The sequence below is a fragment of the Callorhinchus milii genome, unplaced genomic scaffold (genome assembly GCF_018977255.1).
Source record: "Callorhinchus milii isolate IMCB2004 unplaced genomic scaffold, IMCB_Cmil_1.0 Scaffold5, whole genome shotgun sequence".
NCBI classification, from domain to species: domain Eukaryota; kingdom Metazoa; phylum Chordata; class Chondrichthyes; order Chimaeriformes; family Callorhinchidae; genus Callorhinchus; species Callorhinchus milii.
In genome coordinates, this window is record NW_024704746.1 from 22,309,682 (window position 1) to 22,326,688 (window position 17,007).

A 17,007-nucleotide genomic window follows, 5' to 3' on the forward strand; every position below is an offset into this window, starting at 1 on the left:
CTGATACACGTTACCTAATCACTGAAAGACTATGCGGACGCACTAGAAATTGGAACAAGGAAGGGAGAGAGAAACATTGAAAATGTAGAAAGAAAAGTGTTTAAGAATATATGCAAGAAAGAAAAAGTCCTGTCTTATTCATGTGCATTGTAGCATTTCTCATAGGATCACAGTGTACACAGGGATTATCATCCACTTTGCTACCTTCAGAAAGACCATTGGTCTGACTTGAAATCAAACTTGGCGTTAACGAGTGAGTAGAAAACATAACGGCAGATAGAACAACAGATAGATAGATAGATAAATAGATACCCTGTTTGAAATGTCAGCTCAGTGTGTGTGAGCTCTGAAACACAAAGAGTAAAGTAGCAGATTGGCAGTTGCATAAGTGTCCCCAACGCTGCATTTTACTAAAGTCTTATGAAAATTCGAAATCAGTCACAAACATTTCATTTGGGTTCCTTCCTTCCCCACACCCCCCCCCCCCCACACCCCCACCCACCCCCCACCCGCCCGAGTTGGATAGGTTTTCCCGATAGTGTATGGATACAAAGTCAAACATGCAGCTTTAAGGAAACTTAAAAAAATAATAAAGCTCGGGTCTTCTTAAGATGCTGATGACTTCACTTCTCATAACTGGAAATTGTCAACTATGTTTTTTTGAAATGATCATCCCGTTGGATCTCCTCCCAGCCCAGGACATCTTGTCCTCTCTTACTGTCTGTTGGCTCCCGGCCTTTGGAGTTGCAGCTTCCAGGCTGATCTTTCCCAGTCTTTCCCCCACAAACTCTCAGTTCTTTTGGTTTGGGAATCCTTGCTCCCTCTGCTCCTCCCTCCTGCTCCTGTAAGGCTGCGAGCGTTGGTCCAGGCTTTAACGGTGATGCACACGCTGGCGAGGCTGCAGCAGGCCCAAACGCGTTAAAGTGTGGCTCTTTAGTACTCCAGGCCAGAAAGTCCTGTAACCCTCCTTCTTTCCTCTTCTTGGTCTCCGCCATGCCAGGGAGAACCAGCTTCACTGGGCCCAACACACTTTTGGCAACGGTGGCTAAATGGGAAACGAAAGGTGTTTTATCAAAGCTAACTGGGGAGCACGCTGAGCTTGCCATGCTGACTGCTGGCTGACCCTTAACATCCGCATCTCTTTTCTCCTTTAGTATTCGTTCATTTTGGCTGGACCTGGCTTCCTTGTCCTCGGCAGCGGAACACTTTAGCGCCTGCTGACATTTCACATTGTTTGACTGCAGTGCCTTCTCGCTGATCTTTAACACGTTCTTTGGCTTACCGACGCTTTGGCCGATGGCCTCGCCAATTAGCGGCTTTTCAGCCCCGAGACCCTCCCTTTTAGGCTCTCCTGTTCGCTGGAGCTGTGTCGCAGGCTGAGCGCGCGCCCATTCCAATAGAAACTGCTCGGCACTCGGGGAAGAGCACACAACTCGTTGTGCAGTCGCTTCCGTGGGTCTCTCACGAGGGTCCTTCGTTGCAGGAGGCCTGGATGGTTTCATCTGACTAAGAGGAGTGTTGTTACTGCCAGTTTCTGTACAGTCTGTTTGAATGCCCTGATGTACTTCGGATGGGGCTGCTTTCTTGAGCCCCTGGCTTGACAGTTTCTCCGGGACATTTTCCATTACGATGATTTTAAGGGAGTCTTTAATCTTTGCTGTCACACAATCTAATAAAGGCGGTTTTATTTCAGGAGTTTTCAAGTCTGTGCAGTCGGTTTTAATCTGCCCGCCCGGTTGAAGCCCTGAGGCTGTACGTGGCAATACATCTTTTGTCGCACGTGCAGCGTTAATTGAAGAGCTTTCGGTTGGGTTGGGTTCTGGCATTTTATGTGAGACTGGTCCGTGGATTGACCTCCCGACACTGCCCTCTGGAGGTTGAGTCAAGACTTTGACTGGAAGCTTCGCAACTTTGGATTCTTCGGGCAAGAAGACCGAGCTGAGGTCCTCTTCGGCAGAATCTCGGCCGCCTGCTTTGTATGAATCCTGACTCGCTTCGAATACGTTCGAAACCTCTGCCCGGACCCGGGAATCGCTCGGTTTCCTTCCTTCCTGGCTGCCCTCCGACCCCTCGTCGCTCTCGTCCTCGGAGACATCCACCTCGTGGATGGCGTCTTGTTTCTGCAGAGCTTCTCTTCTTTCCGCTCGGTCGTATCGTATGGCCACCAGTTTGTCGTTCAGTTTGCCCCTGTTGATTCCCTCCGATGATTCCTGCCTCCCAAGCTTCCTGCCGGTGGGTTGTTTTAACGTTCCCTTTTCCGCAGGGCCGGCTTTACAGCCCGGAGTCTCATTTACAGATTCCTGTAAGCTCTGTAGACTGGGATCTCTCTGCAGCATCTCTTTCTTGAACTCGGAGTGTGAGATATCCAGGCTGTGCTTGCGGGAGGACGAGAGCTTCTTGTCAGAGGAGAGGGTGGAGGCCAGCTTCTCCGCGGACTGGACCCTCTTCAACAGGGGCGATCGAGGAGGCTCTGCACTTTTGGGCCTGGAGATCTGCCTGACCAGGGGTGGAGAGGAGTGGAGCTTGACCGGGAACGACTGTGTTGCGTTCGAACTCCCCAAGCAATGTGAAGGTAAGGGAGATGGAGAGCGCTGGGGGGAGGTCGGTTGTGGCGTGGGCGATGGAGTGCGAGCGAGAGGGGACAGGGGGATATTTCCTGCCGACTTGCGTCTGGGTGATCTGTACTGTCTCTGCAGCTTGGGAGCCAAACCCTGCAGAGAGCTGGGGCGGATGTGGCCAGAACTGGCTGGGGAATTGGGTACACTGGAACTGGGCGAGCTGCTTTGCGATGAATTGCCACCGACTGGAGAGAAAACAAGAGTTAAAACGAGGCATTAACACGAGTAAATGGGTAATTAATGAATCCAAAACCCGTCTCACTGAAACGTGTGCATTTGGGATAATGAGCCAAACAGACAAAGTAGTCGAGTTAAAAAGAAACAATTAGCAGAGAGAGAAAAAAAAACCCACCAAGGCAGATCACAAAATGCTTTATATGTGCGTGGCTCAACCTTCTACATGTTCTTTTATTCGTCACCCAGAAATGATTCATGTCAAAGCTAAATTAGAAATACTGTTGTCTTTTTAACAGCATGTGGAACCACAATTGTAAAATAAAATGAACATCCAACGAGTAACTGTGGGGACAATCAAACAATGCCACGTATTAATGTATAATTATTAATGTATAATTGACATGAATGGAGTTGCGGGTAGTTAGCTTCAACTTGTACAATGAAGGAACAACAGAAAAANGTAAGCTTATTAGTCGTGAGAATCAAATTGCTTTTTACTCCAGTTGTGATTTAAGAATTGAAGAACTAAGGTTAAAAAAAATCTCTACACAGAGGGTGGTTGGAATGCGGAATTCTCTGCCAGAAATAATCAGTCGTTTGCACTGCAGGAATAATAATAAAAACATTCCTTTCATTTGCTATAGCGCCTTATCAAGTCTTCGAGACGTCTCAAAGCCCTTCACAGAATATACTGCAAAGTGTATATTTTGCGGGCGAAACGTGGCAGCCAACTGCTCACGGCGGCGTCCCCACAAACAGCGGTGGATTGAACGAAACAAAATGGAATGACATCTACCTGAATGAGCAGAATCCGGGGTTGACCTGTAGCTCTGGGTGGGTGAGCGAGGGGAAAGGTTGTGTGTTGGTGATCCCGGCACACTTTCTCCAGAAGAAAGGGATCGATTCAGAGAGGATAAACTTCGACTGGTGTGCAGTAATGATGCTTGCTTTGTAATCTTTCGGAAGAGAGAGCTTCTTTTCTTACTGTAAATTAAATGGCAAAAGTGATCATCTTAACACAGAAGAATCAGCTTTCCTGAGCACGGGAGATGGACGGGACAGCCAGTTTGTGCGCAGCAAAGTTCCACAAACAGCCGTAAAGTGAAGATTGATAAAAAAATAAGAGTAATCAAACTAAGCATCTGGATAGCTTGATTCCAGTCGTAATTTAATCTAACCCAGTAAAATAAGTATAAAATACAGAAATTCAATATTAAAAAAAATGAAACTTTAGATACTCGCTGTTTGTTGCATCTTTCACCCACTCCATCAACACCCCCTGTCTTATGATTTCTCGCTTTCCCTTGGGGAAAGAGAAATATTTTCTCTTTCCCCCAAGGGAAAGCGAGAAATCATGCGCTCAGCAATGCAGCTGTGGGGCTGAGTTTCATATCAACTCACATCAGCAAAAATGTAATAGCAAATTCGACAGCAATTGTTAACAATCAAATTATACGAGTCCTAATAAAAGTCAAAGTGTCCATTCAACAAAATACAGCATCGATAATTTTTAAATAACTCATTTTTATCTAGTTAGATCACAGAGCCCAGGGCTCATTTCTTTGCTAATTAAATTTAATTGTTTAAAAAAATAAGGAGTGTTAAACGGATAAAACTACAGTAGGAGTCGTGTCTGCTGTCAAAGTACCTTTCCTGTCCGTCTTTGACTTTGCCCTTCTTGTTCCTTCTCGCCATCTTTGACTTGTAGCTGGATCTCCGAGCCGGGCCGATTTTGATGGAGGTATTCTCGAAAGGAGTGGTCGATATGGACACCTTATTTCCACTCTGTTAAGCACAAGAGGATAGGCTGAACCCTAACAATGTTCGCAGCACAGAAGGAGGCTATTTCAAGCCATTGTAGATCAATGCAAGTACAGCAGGCTGGAGCTATTTACTGTGCTCTAATCTATCGACCTGCTCCTGCCCACACTTGCTCGTTGTTGAGTACTGTTATCTTTTCTCCTTTTTGAAATGGCACAAGAGAAATTGCCAGAGCCCTTGACAAAAAAAAAAATTCCTTATAGAACTAAAAGCTATTCGTGATGAAATGCTTAAGGGACTGATTTTCAGCACTCACAGACTCTATCCCAGCTGAGGTGCGCTACGTAAATGTAAGTAGGTGTTGACAATGCGACAATGTCTCTTGCGAACTTGTAGTTATTGGAGGTGCGGTCGCAGAAAGCTTCCTCAACAACGTGCGCTCGTGCAGGAGGCCGGCAAACTCCACGCCAGAAGCCAATGGAAAATAACTAGAAGTTCCCTGTCCCTACCTTCAATATATGTTCCACCACCTCTGTGTGCACCAGGCCGTGGACAGGCTCGCCGTTGACATGGGTTATCAGATCTCCTGCTCGGAGGCCAGCATCATGGGCTTGACCACCTTCCTCCACGTGCTGCAATACAATGGGAGAACAGGTCAAACAGAGAATGGAATGCACTATTATAAATAATAATCCTTGCATTGGATATAGAGCCTCATCACGTCTTCGAGACATCTCAAAGCGCTTCACAGAATAGACTGTAAAGTGAATTGACTGTGTATTTTGTTAGTCCAAGGTGCCAGTAAAGTGCGATCCAGTCTATTTCCCCTAACTTCCAGACAACGACAACAGATAAAACTGATAAAAACTAGATGAATGTACCCACCCACACCATGTGGTGAACCGTATAGACATCACTCTCTCCCATATACACTCGGATTGCTCTGAGAGTGAAGCCGTATTTCTTGCCAGCTCGGTGGATGATGATGGGAGGCTTCAGATTGTTCACTGCTGGGGAGAAGTCCCGGCTGGGCGAGGAATCCCGTGAGGACGGGTTGGACGACAATGAATGCGGTGACATAGGACTGGCTAAGGGGGAGCCAGCGTGATGATCTATAGTGAACATAAAGCATTGAAGCAATTTATTAAACATCGCACGTTCACAAGCTAACCGGCCACTTAGAAGGAAATAAAAGAATGCGAGGATCGTTATTATATTATTATAACATACACTTATCTTTATCGTGCTCTGATGCACAAGGATACTTCAGGGCTATCATACCGCCAATATTTTCACAGTACGCTTCTTTATAAAAGCAACAAGTCCAAAGTCATCAAATGTGCAAAAGTCCATTTCAACTGAAAGGTCAATTTGGCGAGATCCTACTCTAAAATAATGCTTACTGTTGATAATACTTGCAAGAGGAAAACAAGGGTAATGAACATTGGTATTATTATTTAAAAAGGAAAATCAGTGGCATTAATGGAATTGAGAATTGGATGAGCAATACAATACTGATTTGAATTTTCAGAGTATTGGGGAAAGGGTTAGGATACTGATTTGGGTTTCACTTACAAATGCCTCCACACAGCTCATTTTTGACTGTGCCATTCATTAAGGTCGCTCACACCACCAGCCAAAAGTAATCCACGTATCCAGAACAACTGTTTGCGGTAATTAAACAAAGCGGACAGTTTAATGCTATAATTAAGGATTAATACTTCATGTTTAATTGTTTGCTTTATTGACAGCTTTACAAATAGCTGAAAGAATGCAGTGTATTGTGGATCAATATCACAGCGGCTAATCCTGGGGTCGTCCTTGCTAATGAAAAGACTGAGCTGCGAGCAGAATCGATAAAACATTCCAACTCGAAGTGCAGCCTGGGAAAGTAACCTTAATCCTCACCTGAAGGAATCATAAGAGACAAAGCGGTTGCAGAAGCTGATTTTATCACTTTATTGACAGGCCTGGAGGTGCGCTTCTCAGTCGATTCCCCAGAAAGTAGTCTGTGCCGAGCTCTTCGGACGGCGAGGTCACTGATTGCTTTTGGAGTAGAAGAGTCTGATCCCTCAGTGCTGTTGCTTCGGGACCTCTGATCCCACAGATCAGCCGTGCTGCTGGCTGCAATACAAATTGCACCTCATTAAAGAAAGACACATTTTGATGGAGCTTACTTTGCTGGAGGCAGAAATGAACTTTAGAACAACTCCCCCCGCCCCCTCCCACCCCCGCAAGAGATGAGATTTTTTTTTCCCCCTCATTGAGAACCGTCGTGAGATTTTTAGGCCACTTCAGAAATAAACTGAGATAAACTGGCAAACTCAATTCTATGAAAAATCTAAATCAACCTACACGTGCACTCTTAATCGCAGTACATTTACTCTACAACAACAACAACAGCAGCAGCAGCAGGAGTAATTCTACATAGGTATTTCTGTGCGACTGATTTCACACCTGCAATTAACAACGCAGTGAACTCGTAGTCCACAACACAGTCTTTGTTGTGCCAATAAATAGGGCAGTGAGATGGGGTCAGATGGGTCACCCTCAAGGGAACGAAAGGAAATGATCAGTGAGAATAGTCACTGGCAACCTGTTTTGAAAGGATCAATGTGAGGGATTGGCAGAATCGTGGGAATAGATTGTGAGTCCTGGCTGGTTAAACACTGTAGAATTTGATTCTCATTTTAAAGGCAAAAGGCTGATTCCAACAACAGACCTGTGGGGTTTGGCTGATTCTAGGCTGGCCTGTCGTGGATTGAAGTGACCAATTTAGTATTGCTTTTAAAAAAATATGGTGGTGAACAGCACAACAGCATATAGCACGGCATCTGTGACCCAGATATACTGGCTCCAACAGAACAGAACTGTAGAAAAATCAGACTCCGTGCATTAAACTGGCTGCTGTTAGACAGACAAACCAGATGCATCCAAAGAGATGACACCTTTAAACACCAGCTCAGGTGCGGCTGTTCAAAGACTTGGGACGCTCGCCTGAAGTGAAAGGCGCTAAACAAATGTCATTTGTTGTTATTGTTGGAAAAGGATGGCTTTATAACCAGCTGTCGTCCTTTCATACAATTAGGCGATGAATGAGTAATATTTCAGATGGTCAGATTCCAAAGTCCAAATACTGGGAGAGAAGGTAATGCTCCGGTTGGGATTAGCTTTCGAAGTGTTACCCTCGGGTCAAGGATTCTATTAATTGAATTAATTCAGAAGTGACTTGCTGAATGAAAATGTTCAGCTCAATTAGGTAATGCTGCTTATCTGCAGTCAGCTGCGGTGTTATGTCCTTGGCTTTGCAGGGTGTGAATTACCAGTTAGGGTTGAGCTGCTGATGTTACTGATTGTCGAGGAGGGGGTAGCAGGACTGACATCCCCCTCCAGCGCTGGGCTTCTCTCCGAGGGCTGCTCGGGGATCGTAAGGGACGCCTCTTCCCGCGCCCTGGCTGCTTGCTGCCTCCTCCCCTCCTCCTCCGCAGAGATGGCAAAGCGCGGCATCTCCATCAACGTGGAACACCGTCTCCTGACTGTCAGCGGAGGGCTGGAGTCACTCTCTGTGTGGGAGGACTCTGACAAGGACATTCGCTTTCTGATACTGGGAAGGAAAGATGGGGAATTAGTCACAAAGTCCTATAAAAAGGCAATAAAACTTGTGTAAAGCACCACAGGGTGGCAAGTGCCGAGATCAGTCGGTTGTCTGAATAAGTAAACCACACGTCTGTATTGGTTGCTGGAGCAAATGGCTATTCTTTTGAAGCATCAGCCCCAGTACTTACTTGTCTTCTCCAACATAGATAATGGCCATTTACACAAAACAACTGAGGCTTCTGCAAACGCTACATACCGTACATGCACAGAAGTCAATGCAATTTTATCTTAAAAGTCAATCGCAGACTTGATTTCTCCTGGATACCCAACCTTTCATTTGCCGACGAAACAAAAAGCCTTTATGATCCCTAGACTTGTGTCATCGCCTTCAATCCCCACAGCAAATCGTTTTTCCCACACATTTAGATAAAATCATACAAAGAGAAGCTGAATTCTTCCCTCTCCCACATACAAATTAGAATAAAAAAAACAATTTCATCAAAATTAAACTAGTTCATGAATGAGACTACAAACAAGTACAATAGCTTTGCCACCAAAATCTATATCAATGAGTGAAGCCACTCCAAATTTGGAGCAGAGAGCCAAATCAGTGAAAGGTGCAAGCTGTAATTACTTTGTGCCCAAGTCAGTGCCTAAAGTTAAATGAATTTTGGATCGTGGATCACGGAGACAGAACGGTTCTGCACGAGACAGCAAACATAAACTACAGTTTAGGTGAAAGTATCCGTGTTAGAGATTTCTCTTGTTGTGTGCCACAGGGAACCTCCTTTCATTCTCACTCAATGTCTTTTCAAATGGAATTTTATATTCCGCTGCCTCAAATTTTCTAAGGAAACGGACGTGTAGACAGTTATGGGCATACACTGTATACAGTGAGAGCTGCCCTTAAGCTTTAAGCCTCTTGTCTGAGCCACCTCACATCAGTCCTAACTAATTGACGCTTTAATCCATATCGGAAGACAAACCTCCTCAGTCCCAAAAGGCAATAATTACAGACTGACATTACTGGACAGATGTTTATAAATATCAACACTCTTAACTTGAGCAGGTCCTGAATTTCTACGAGGCAACACATTACTCGATCTGCTTTCTTCCCTCCAATCTCTCAATTTGACAAGTTCCTGTAGACTCACATTTCAGGAGAGCTAATTATCCAGCTCCGATCTCGGGTCTTCAGGCCACTGAGGCCGTCCAACTTGTCAATCTTGTCTTCTTTTTCCTCACTCAAGCTACGTTTGGTTGGAGGTGTTTTCTTCTCTTCGTGTATTGAAAGCCGCTCCATGCTACTGTAAACCTAAGAGATACATACAGACATGTTAATTGTCTCACTTCATGTTGCCTTGTGGCAGAGGCTAGTTTTGTGATTTTGTTGGGGTTTTTTTAACTAAAAAAACAGTAACAAATATCAAACCATATAGTTCATAAATGTATCTTCTAATGTATTGCAATTTATTATTATCAAGCCTATACATAGATTACACCACGTTGAGTCAGTAATAGACAGACAGACAGACAGTCGAAAAGACACAAAAGGATCATCGAGAGAATGAGAGGGACCGAGAGAATGTTAAGACAGAGTCGGAGAGAAACAGAAAGACAGTCAGCAAGAGAATGTTAGAGACAGAGAGAGAAAATCAGAGAAAGTGTCGGACACAGCATCAGAGACAGAAAAGGGTGAGAGGAAAGGTCATAGAGAAAGAGAAGTTGGGGGGGAGGAGGATTGTCTGTACAGTGGCAGTATAGGTCCTCATGGTAGAGTTTTTGGTTAATGAGGCACATTTTTTGTGATGGGCTGATATCCACCCGTTTTATACTCACTAAGATGACAGTTCCAATTAGTTGGACCTTGGGCTCTCTGATAGATTGTAAAAAAGAGTTGGCATTGGTTGTCACGTGCAGCGATGTGTACTTACCTTGCTGAACCTGGGTGAACACGATGAAAACTGCCTGATTTCCACACGGTCGTCATCATTCGTGTCATCTTCCTCATCAGAATCGAGGTGATGGTACCGGTCTGAGCGAGCTGCGCCAAGAAAGAGGAATGAAAACAATGCCCAACACTGCACACAAGTCAAGTTAAATTTACTCGCTGTGCAACTCATCAGCCAGAAGTGAAATGTCACTTCATCGCCAGATATTTGTAAAAACATAACAGTAAAGATAAGCAAACGGAGACTTGGGTAAAAAAATAACCTTTTTTCCTGATTGTACAGACAGCTTTTATTTTACTATTTATTAGCTATTCACAATAATAGTAATAACTTGAACTCTTCCTAATTTGTTTTTGTAAAGCATTTTTTGGTCAAATCAGGGCAAAGAGGCTTCTCTGACGAGCATGAGGAAGCTGAAATAACATCAGCAGATGTACTCATTACACAAGACGCTTCGAAGATCGTGTAATTGCAGCTGTGAGTGTTAATACAACTCTGAGCTGCCTCACTAACTCCTCCGGCAGTTTCCTGATGCGGTCAGAAATTTGATAATAAATAACACATTTATTTCCAGAAGGAAAACAGGGCCATGAACAAACTATTCCAAAGTTAGTCACAGTTCCTTGTAAACGTATTATTTTTGAGCGCAGCAGAAATTGTGCATTTCCGTTCTTTAACGTCACACCTCGGATTCGTTTGATGAAATTACAGAGAAATCTGCAATAGCTTATCAGTGTCTAATAGGCCAGCACACTGTCTCCACATCAGAGCCAGAACCAGAGACTACGTACTGTCAAAGTAACTTGTGTCATCTTCGGACTCCAGCTGAGGAATGAATTCGGCTTTCTGGCGGAGCAGACTGTTCCAGTCTAGGTCTGTGAAGAAGCGATGCTGTTTTACCTCATAGGCACTGCCTGAAGAAAACAAGCAGCCATGATTTACGTTATGAAGAAAACAAGTTTCCTGTTCTAAGTGTAATGTGGTGCTCCAATAAGCGCTCTGGGACGCTACCCTGCGTGAGGGGCGCTATATAAATGCAAGTTGTTGTTGGTGGTGGTGATGCAGTTCAGAAGCCAGCAAAGGGCCAGCAATCTGAAGCCAACTGGGTTACCGAAATCAACAATGACAGTCCTTCACAAGCCAATGACTGGATTGGATCTTTTTAAAATTAAGTACACTTAAATGTCCAATTTTCGAAACAAAAAAAACAACGCAGTAAGTCACAGACTCTGCAAATTAGTTCATGAGAAAAAAGTATGGCTAGATTCAAGGCAGGGATTAAGCACTTTACATTCTATTTTCTTCCAGTGTGGTTCCAGAATCTCAAGACTGTGAATATATATTTAGGTTTATTCCAAAATGTGTTTTTTCTGTTCATTACAATTTCACACATCACCAGCATGGAATATTCTTCTGGGGTTTAAAACAATAATGATAAACCTTACCTGTACCAAGTCGTTCCATTGGGTTTTGCCTCAACAGCTTTGAGATGAGGTCCTGGGCATCAGGTGGTAAGGCATCATCCCCATCAGGCCAAGCTATTTCATCTAAACCATTAACAAAAGGTAATAATGCAACATTTTACATTTTGCATGAAATAAGTTGGTGATTACCCACCTGGAATATCACAATTTAAGAAGCTCTGATTTTCATGCAAAATAATTCATGTATTACTGAAATCATGTCGAGACTGGTGAGTGTTCAGATGCTCTTTCCTTTATGTACTCTTTGAAGCTCAATACAAGTTTGTGCCTTTTTTGAAAGGATTTATGCATACATCCTAGTCCAAATGTCCATGAACATTTGCTATAGCATCTTATCATGTCACCAAGACATCTCAAAGCACTTCACAGGATTTATTGTAAAGTAGGAGTTCCCAAATTGGATCTGAAGACTCTGGGAGGGGGGCACAAGATCACTTTGGGGGAGGGGGGGCGGGAGGAGGGCAGGATTGACAGACACACTTGTTGGCCAGCGCATTCTCAAAAGCCAGAAAAATTAATGTTTACTAACATTAAAAAGTCCTTCAAAAGTTATTGGGTTTTCACTGGCAGTATAGATGAGGTATTGGACATGAGATGTATTCACGATGTGTCAGATTTGTGATGCTTCACTGATAATATTCTGGTTCCCAGAAACAATAGCAACGACATAAGCGCAGAGACTATTTTTGAGACTTCTTTTAGGTAGAAATTCAATGCTCTGACGACATAGGGGTTTGGCAGGAACAAAAGACAAAACTTAAAAATGCAACTCACCACTTATCACTTGTCCAAACAGTTCCTCTGGAGTGTCTCCAAAAAAAGGCACACATCCCACCAGAAACTCATACAGGATTATCCCCATCGCCCACCAGTCCACTGGCTTCCCATAACCTTGTCGCAATATTACCTCAGGAGCAATATATTCCGGAGTGCCACATACCTGCACCAAATGTTAAAAGATAACAATTTAAAGCATCAAATTTTTAGCCATTTTCTCTTTCTGTCGACATTTTGCACACCGTTGCACTACTATTTAAAACATACAGCCAAAATAATGTTATTCAAAGATTATATTGTCAACTCTGAACTATCTTTCTTTTTTTAATTCCAATGGACATTGTTCAGCACCAAAGATGCATAGGAATCAAACCTGGAAAAAATTGAGGAAATCCCAGAAAGCCAGAAGAGACATTGCACTGATCCAATCTCTATAAATGCCATTTCATCATTTAACTTCCCACCTAATACCAGAAATTGCACAGTGGTTTGATTGGTTTGTTATAAGGAGATTAACACCTCTTGTACTCCCAAGATGATAATTTGACAGAAATAGGTCAGCGTAAAAAAAAAACTAGCAAAGATGCTGAACAGGACAGCTTTCTTATTTGCCAGCTTATCGACTGGGTTTTTTCACCTGCTTGTCGAGAAATTCTCTGGCATCTTTTTCAATGTGCCCTTCGTACAGATTGGTGGTGAGACTCATCAGTCCAATCTTCGAAAGCCCAAAGTCTGTCAGCTTGATGTGACCCATTGAAGTGATAAGCAGACTGTAGGAAGAAAGAAATTCGACAGTCAGTAGTGAAAGTCATTTCATGTCTCGTGCTGTACAGCAAAACTGCCAATAATATTTCCAACACATACTGGCGGTTCAAATTCCCTGGGTAACAATTGCAAATTACCTCAATGAACTAGTAGCAATAACGTCAAACTGTCAATACGTCAAAAAGGGGCTTCCTCTCAGATATATTACTTAAATATTTATTTAAATGTTTATTTAAATATTTATTTAAATATACTGATTTATTTGCCATTATATGTTCTAGATATATTTATTGTCTAATTAAAAAATGGCAAACATATGAAATGAAAAAGATGGTCAGAAGATGATGACTAGAATGATCAAGCGTGCATCTCCAGATAAAGAAATCTCTGACATAATCAAGCTGTTTATATCCAGGAAACCGAGAAAGTCTAAGAACTGTCCATTCAAAACAACCAACTACTTTCAGTCTTAAAAAAAACCCAACATATTCTACGTGTCATGAAATTATTGATTTTCTGGTCCCATAGACCAGTCGTTTTCAGGTCTTTTTTCAGTCAATTCTGTGACATATGTCAAGGGCAATGGTTGAGGTTTTTTTGAAGCTGTTATAACAGAGCCATCTGAAAAGTAGCTAAAAGTCTCTCGTCCAGACAAAACACAGACCACTGGCTCGAAAATGCTGCATTATCAATTAACAGGTGCTTCCTCAGATTGGGCTGCTCTAGGCCAGGTGTCAGATGGCTCTGAAATGGCAGCGCTCCACAGGCCCCCCACCCCCATTCGCTTAGATTCATGCAAACACCTTTTACTGGTGGTTCAACAGTGACATTGGTTAAAACGCTAGGATTTGGGCATCAAGCACTGCTTTGGCGATGAACTGTAGTAGTAAAGTGCTGCGTTTTAAAAAGTAAAAACAAAATAAAGAATAATATGCATCCTGCCCCCACCCACCATCCTCAAGGAATAAATGATCTCCTTTATGATGTCCAGCCCCTTGGGAGGTCCTCCCGACGTGAAAGGCACTATACAAATGTAATTTTGTATTGTATCTGCTACAAAAACGTTTGTACAACATCTAATAGTAAGGGATTTTACAAGATAACTCAACATCTGTATTAATCGACACAGACAAGGTGACCTTGAGGCATCCACGTTAACAGCCTAGGAAAATGAGACTGCTTTTCTTCCTCTCGCTTCTCCCCTCTCCCAGTGAAGGTCTGCTGCTTAACAACTGGAATGAGAACTGCTGAAACCAACTCGATGTACCTGTAGCGTTATCAAATGGCTAAGATGCTGTTATGGGGTAGCACTCAGCCTATAGATCAATTAATCTGCTGGTATCCTGAATAACACACACAACCTCTCCAAACAAGAGTTTGGCCTAAAAGCAGTCTGGTAGAAATCAGTGAGGGGGCTTCTTGGCACAAAGTGGAAAATGTCGTACTTGTCTGGTTTGAGGTCGCGATGAACGATGCCATAATTGTGCAGGTATTCCAAAGCCAGCACTGTCTCTGCAAAATACATTCTGGCCATTTCCACCGGCAAAGCACCAATGTTCTTCAGCAATGTTGCACAGTCACCGCCTGCGGTGTCGAGGAAAGAGGAAAGATGATGCAGTTACAGAAATACTTGCAAACGTCGGCAACGGTGTGAATCTATATGTGCAAGCAAATCCCGTAATTTGCTCGAGTCCCTCCCGAATGCAGGATTTTTAGCTATGGGGCACTGCAGAAATAAGCACGTCACATGCTATTCATAACGCTGCACCTCAATAAGTTATTATTATATTATTATAAGTTATCAAACGTTATCAAAATGATGCAAAAATGAATTTGCGGCGAGTTGAAACTGGGTTGACTTTGGCATTGCTTGGATGAGAAATCCCACTTGATGTTCAAAATGGCTTTTGACCAGGCGCACTTGTAACAGGAGGGTTTCCGATCACCACCCTATGTTAACCTTGTGCTTCAAAGATACGGACGAGTTCCGTCAGTGCATTCTCACAGCGGGTGGAATCAGACTGGAGTGATGAAGAAAATGAAGCTGGGCAGCAAAAGGCTGACACCCTTCTGAAAAGGTCACATCGCCACTTGAACTTGGCCACCCTGACCATCATTCCAACAGATTGTGCAACTTCATACACGCAATTCAGCCACTAACCTTCAACGTACTCGATGACCATGCAAAGGTGTCGCTTGGTGTCGAAGGAACAGAACATGCTGACCACAAAGGGGTTTTCAGCAAAGGTTAAGATGTCTCTTTCAACAAATGCTTGTTGGATTTGGTTCCTTAAGATCAGGTTTTGCTTGTTGATTTTCTTCATGGCAAATCGTTGTCGTGTTTCTTTATGCCTCACCAGATAGACAGCTCTGAAACAAATGCACCATTTTCAAACAGTGATTTTTTTTACCACTTACTCCTACTTCATACAGACTTAAAGATAACACAAGTCCTTATCAGAATACAACACACCAGAAAATGCTTTGAATAGGTGTTAGATCCATTCCTTGAGTCAAAAAGTCTTACTTATGGCATACATCCTTTTGACAGCAACATAAAATTTGCCTAAATTGCTCAAGCAAAACTGTAAATATACACCAAAAATATTTCTAACATAGAACACGTAGCCTTTTCTCCATCATTTCCATATAGGAAATTGGAGAGCACAGAATATTTAATCTATCAATTTGAGATGAGTTGCCAGAGTCTGATTTAAATAGGATACACGAGTGAAAAGCCATTCACCACCAACTACAGATTAATTTATGACCTTCGCAGTCTTTTCCTTTGCCTTAAGCACTGGATGCATTTCAGAGAAGTGCACTTAAAGCTTAATTTCCAAGGAGAGGCTCGCAGAGCTGAGTTGGTTCTCAGAAAAAACAGATTGAGACGAGGACATGATTCAGGAGTCTTTATAATGGTGAGATGCCTGATTAATAAAAAAGTGAACAGGCATTTGACTTTGTTTCTGAAATCAGAACTAGAAGTCATAGATTTAAAGCTAAAAATCCTCAAGCCTGGAAACCAGGAGACATCTCTCTCCAAGAATTGTGAATGTGTGGTACAGAGGTCAACAAAATTGGTTGATGTAGGATTGGCTAACTCATTAAAAAGAATTGGATTAAATGGCTGCTTCAGAACAGTAGAGATAGGCACTGACTTAGATGACAAACTGTCCCAAAGATACAATGAGTTCTGTGCTGCTGGGGAAATTAAAAATATTAATATTAAATAGGATTAAAATAATATTGAAAATATTATTATGATCCTCAAGTGCCGAAAGGGGACCTTCAATGATCGTTCCATTTCAGATCCGTAAAATAAATCAGCTTCCATAGCGACTCCCAAGATTTTTCCCTTGAAAATATCAACTCTCTCTTCTTAAGCAGAACAATTAACAGAGACAAAGAAAATCCTAGTTGTCGGCGATGCAATTCCTTACCCATAGGCTCCGTTGCTGATCAGCTTAAGGTTTTCAAAGTCTTCCTCACACGGCGTTTTCTTTGTGTGAACTGCAGCACCTCGACTCTGACAGCAATTAAAGAAATCATCAGGTAAACTTACACTCTGCCACCAAACTACTTGTACATCGCCCCGAGCCAGGCCCATGGACAGGGAAAAATAGAACGATTAACAAAGGAAGTGAAGCTCGAATGTGTTTTTTATATTAAAATCTCGCAGATTCTATGCTGTTCTATTAACATTCGCACAAAGCAAATCGTAAGCTTAAAATTGTGAACAGCAATTTAGACAGATCAAACGTTCTTAAGGATTAAATTATAACTTTTGTGACGTTTACAATTGTATTTTTACAATTGTAACAATCATTGTTGAAGTGGGTGACGCTTTATTCCTTATTGTAGTTGACCGTCAAT

General features: G+C 42.7%; 1 protein-coding gene across 1 annotated transcript in view; it reads right to left on the bottom strand.

Annotated features, from left to right (window-relative positions):
* Positions 1-516: 516 nt before the first annotated feature.
* The window catches only part of mast2 (microtubule associated serine/threonine kinase 2), a 126,444-nt gene continuing 109,953 nt past the window's right edge, over positions 517-17,007 (bottom strand). The window contains exons 13-28 of the mRNA XM_042335834.1: positions 16,575-16,660; positions 15,293-15,501; positions 14,577-14,715; positions 13,004-13,136; positions 12,364-12,529; positions 11,551-11,652; positions 10,897-11,019; positions 10,088-10,197; positions 9,308-9,468; positions 7,880-8,160; positions 6,465-6,680; positions 5,442-5,668; positions 5,066-5,188; positions 4,444-4,580; positions 3,592-3,779; positions 517-2,803 (exon numbers count right to left, since the gene is read on the bottom strand). Of these exons, the coding sequence (XP_042191768.1) occupies positions 651-2,803; positions 3,592-3,779; positions 4,444-4,580; positions 5,066-5,188; positions 5,442-5,668; positions 6,465-6,680; positions 7,880-8,160; positions 9,308-9,468; positions 10,088-10,197; positions 10,897-11,019; positions 11,551-11,652; positions 12,364-12,529; positions 13,004-13,136; positions 14,577-14,715; positions 15,293-15,501; positions 16,575-16,660 (4,554 nt within the window). The 3' untranslated portion in view covers positions 517-650. The remainder of the gene's footprint in view (positions 2,804-3,591; positions 3,780-4,443; positions 4,581-5,065; positions 5,189-5,441; positions 5,669-6,464; positions 6,681-7,879; positions 8,161-9,307; positions 9,469-10,087; positions 10,198-10,896; positions 11,020-11,550; positions 11,653-12,363; positions 12,530-13,003; positions 13,137-14,576; positions 14,716-15,292; positions 15,502-16,574; positions 16,661-17,007) is intronic.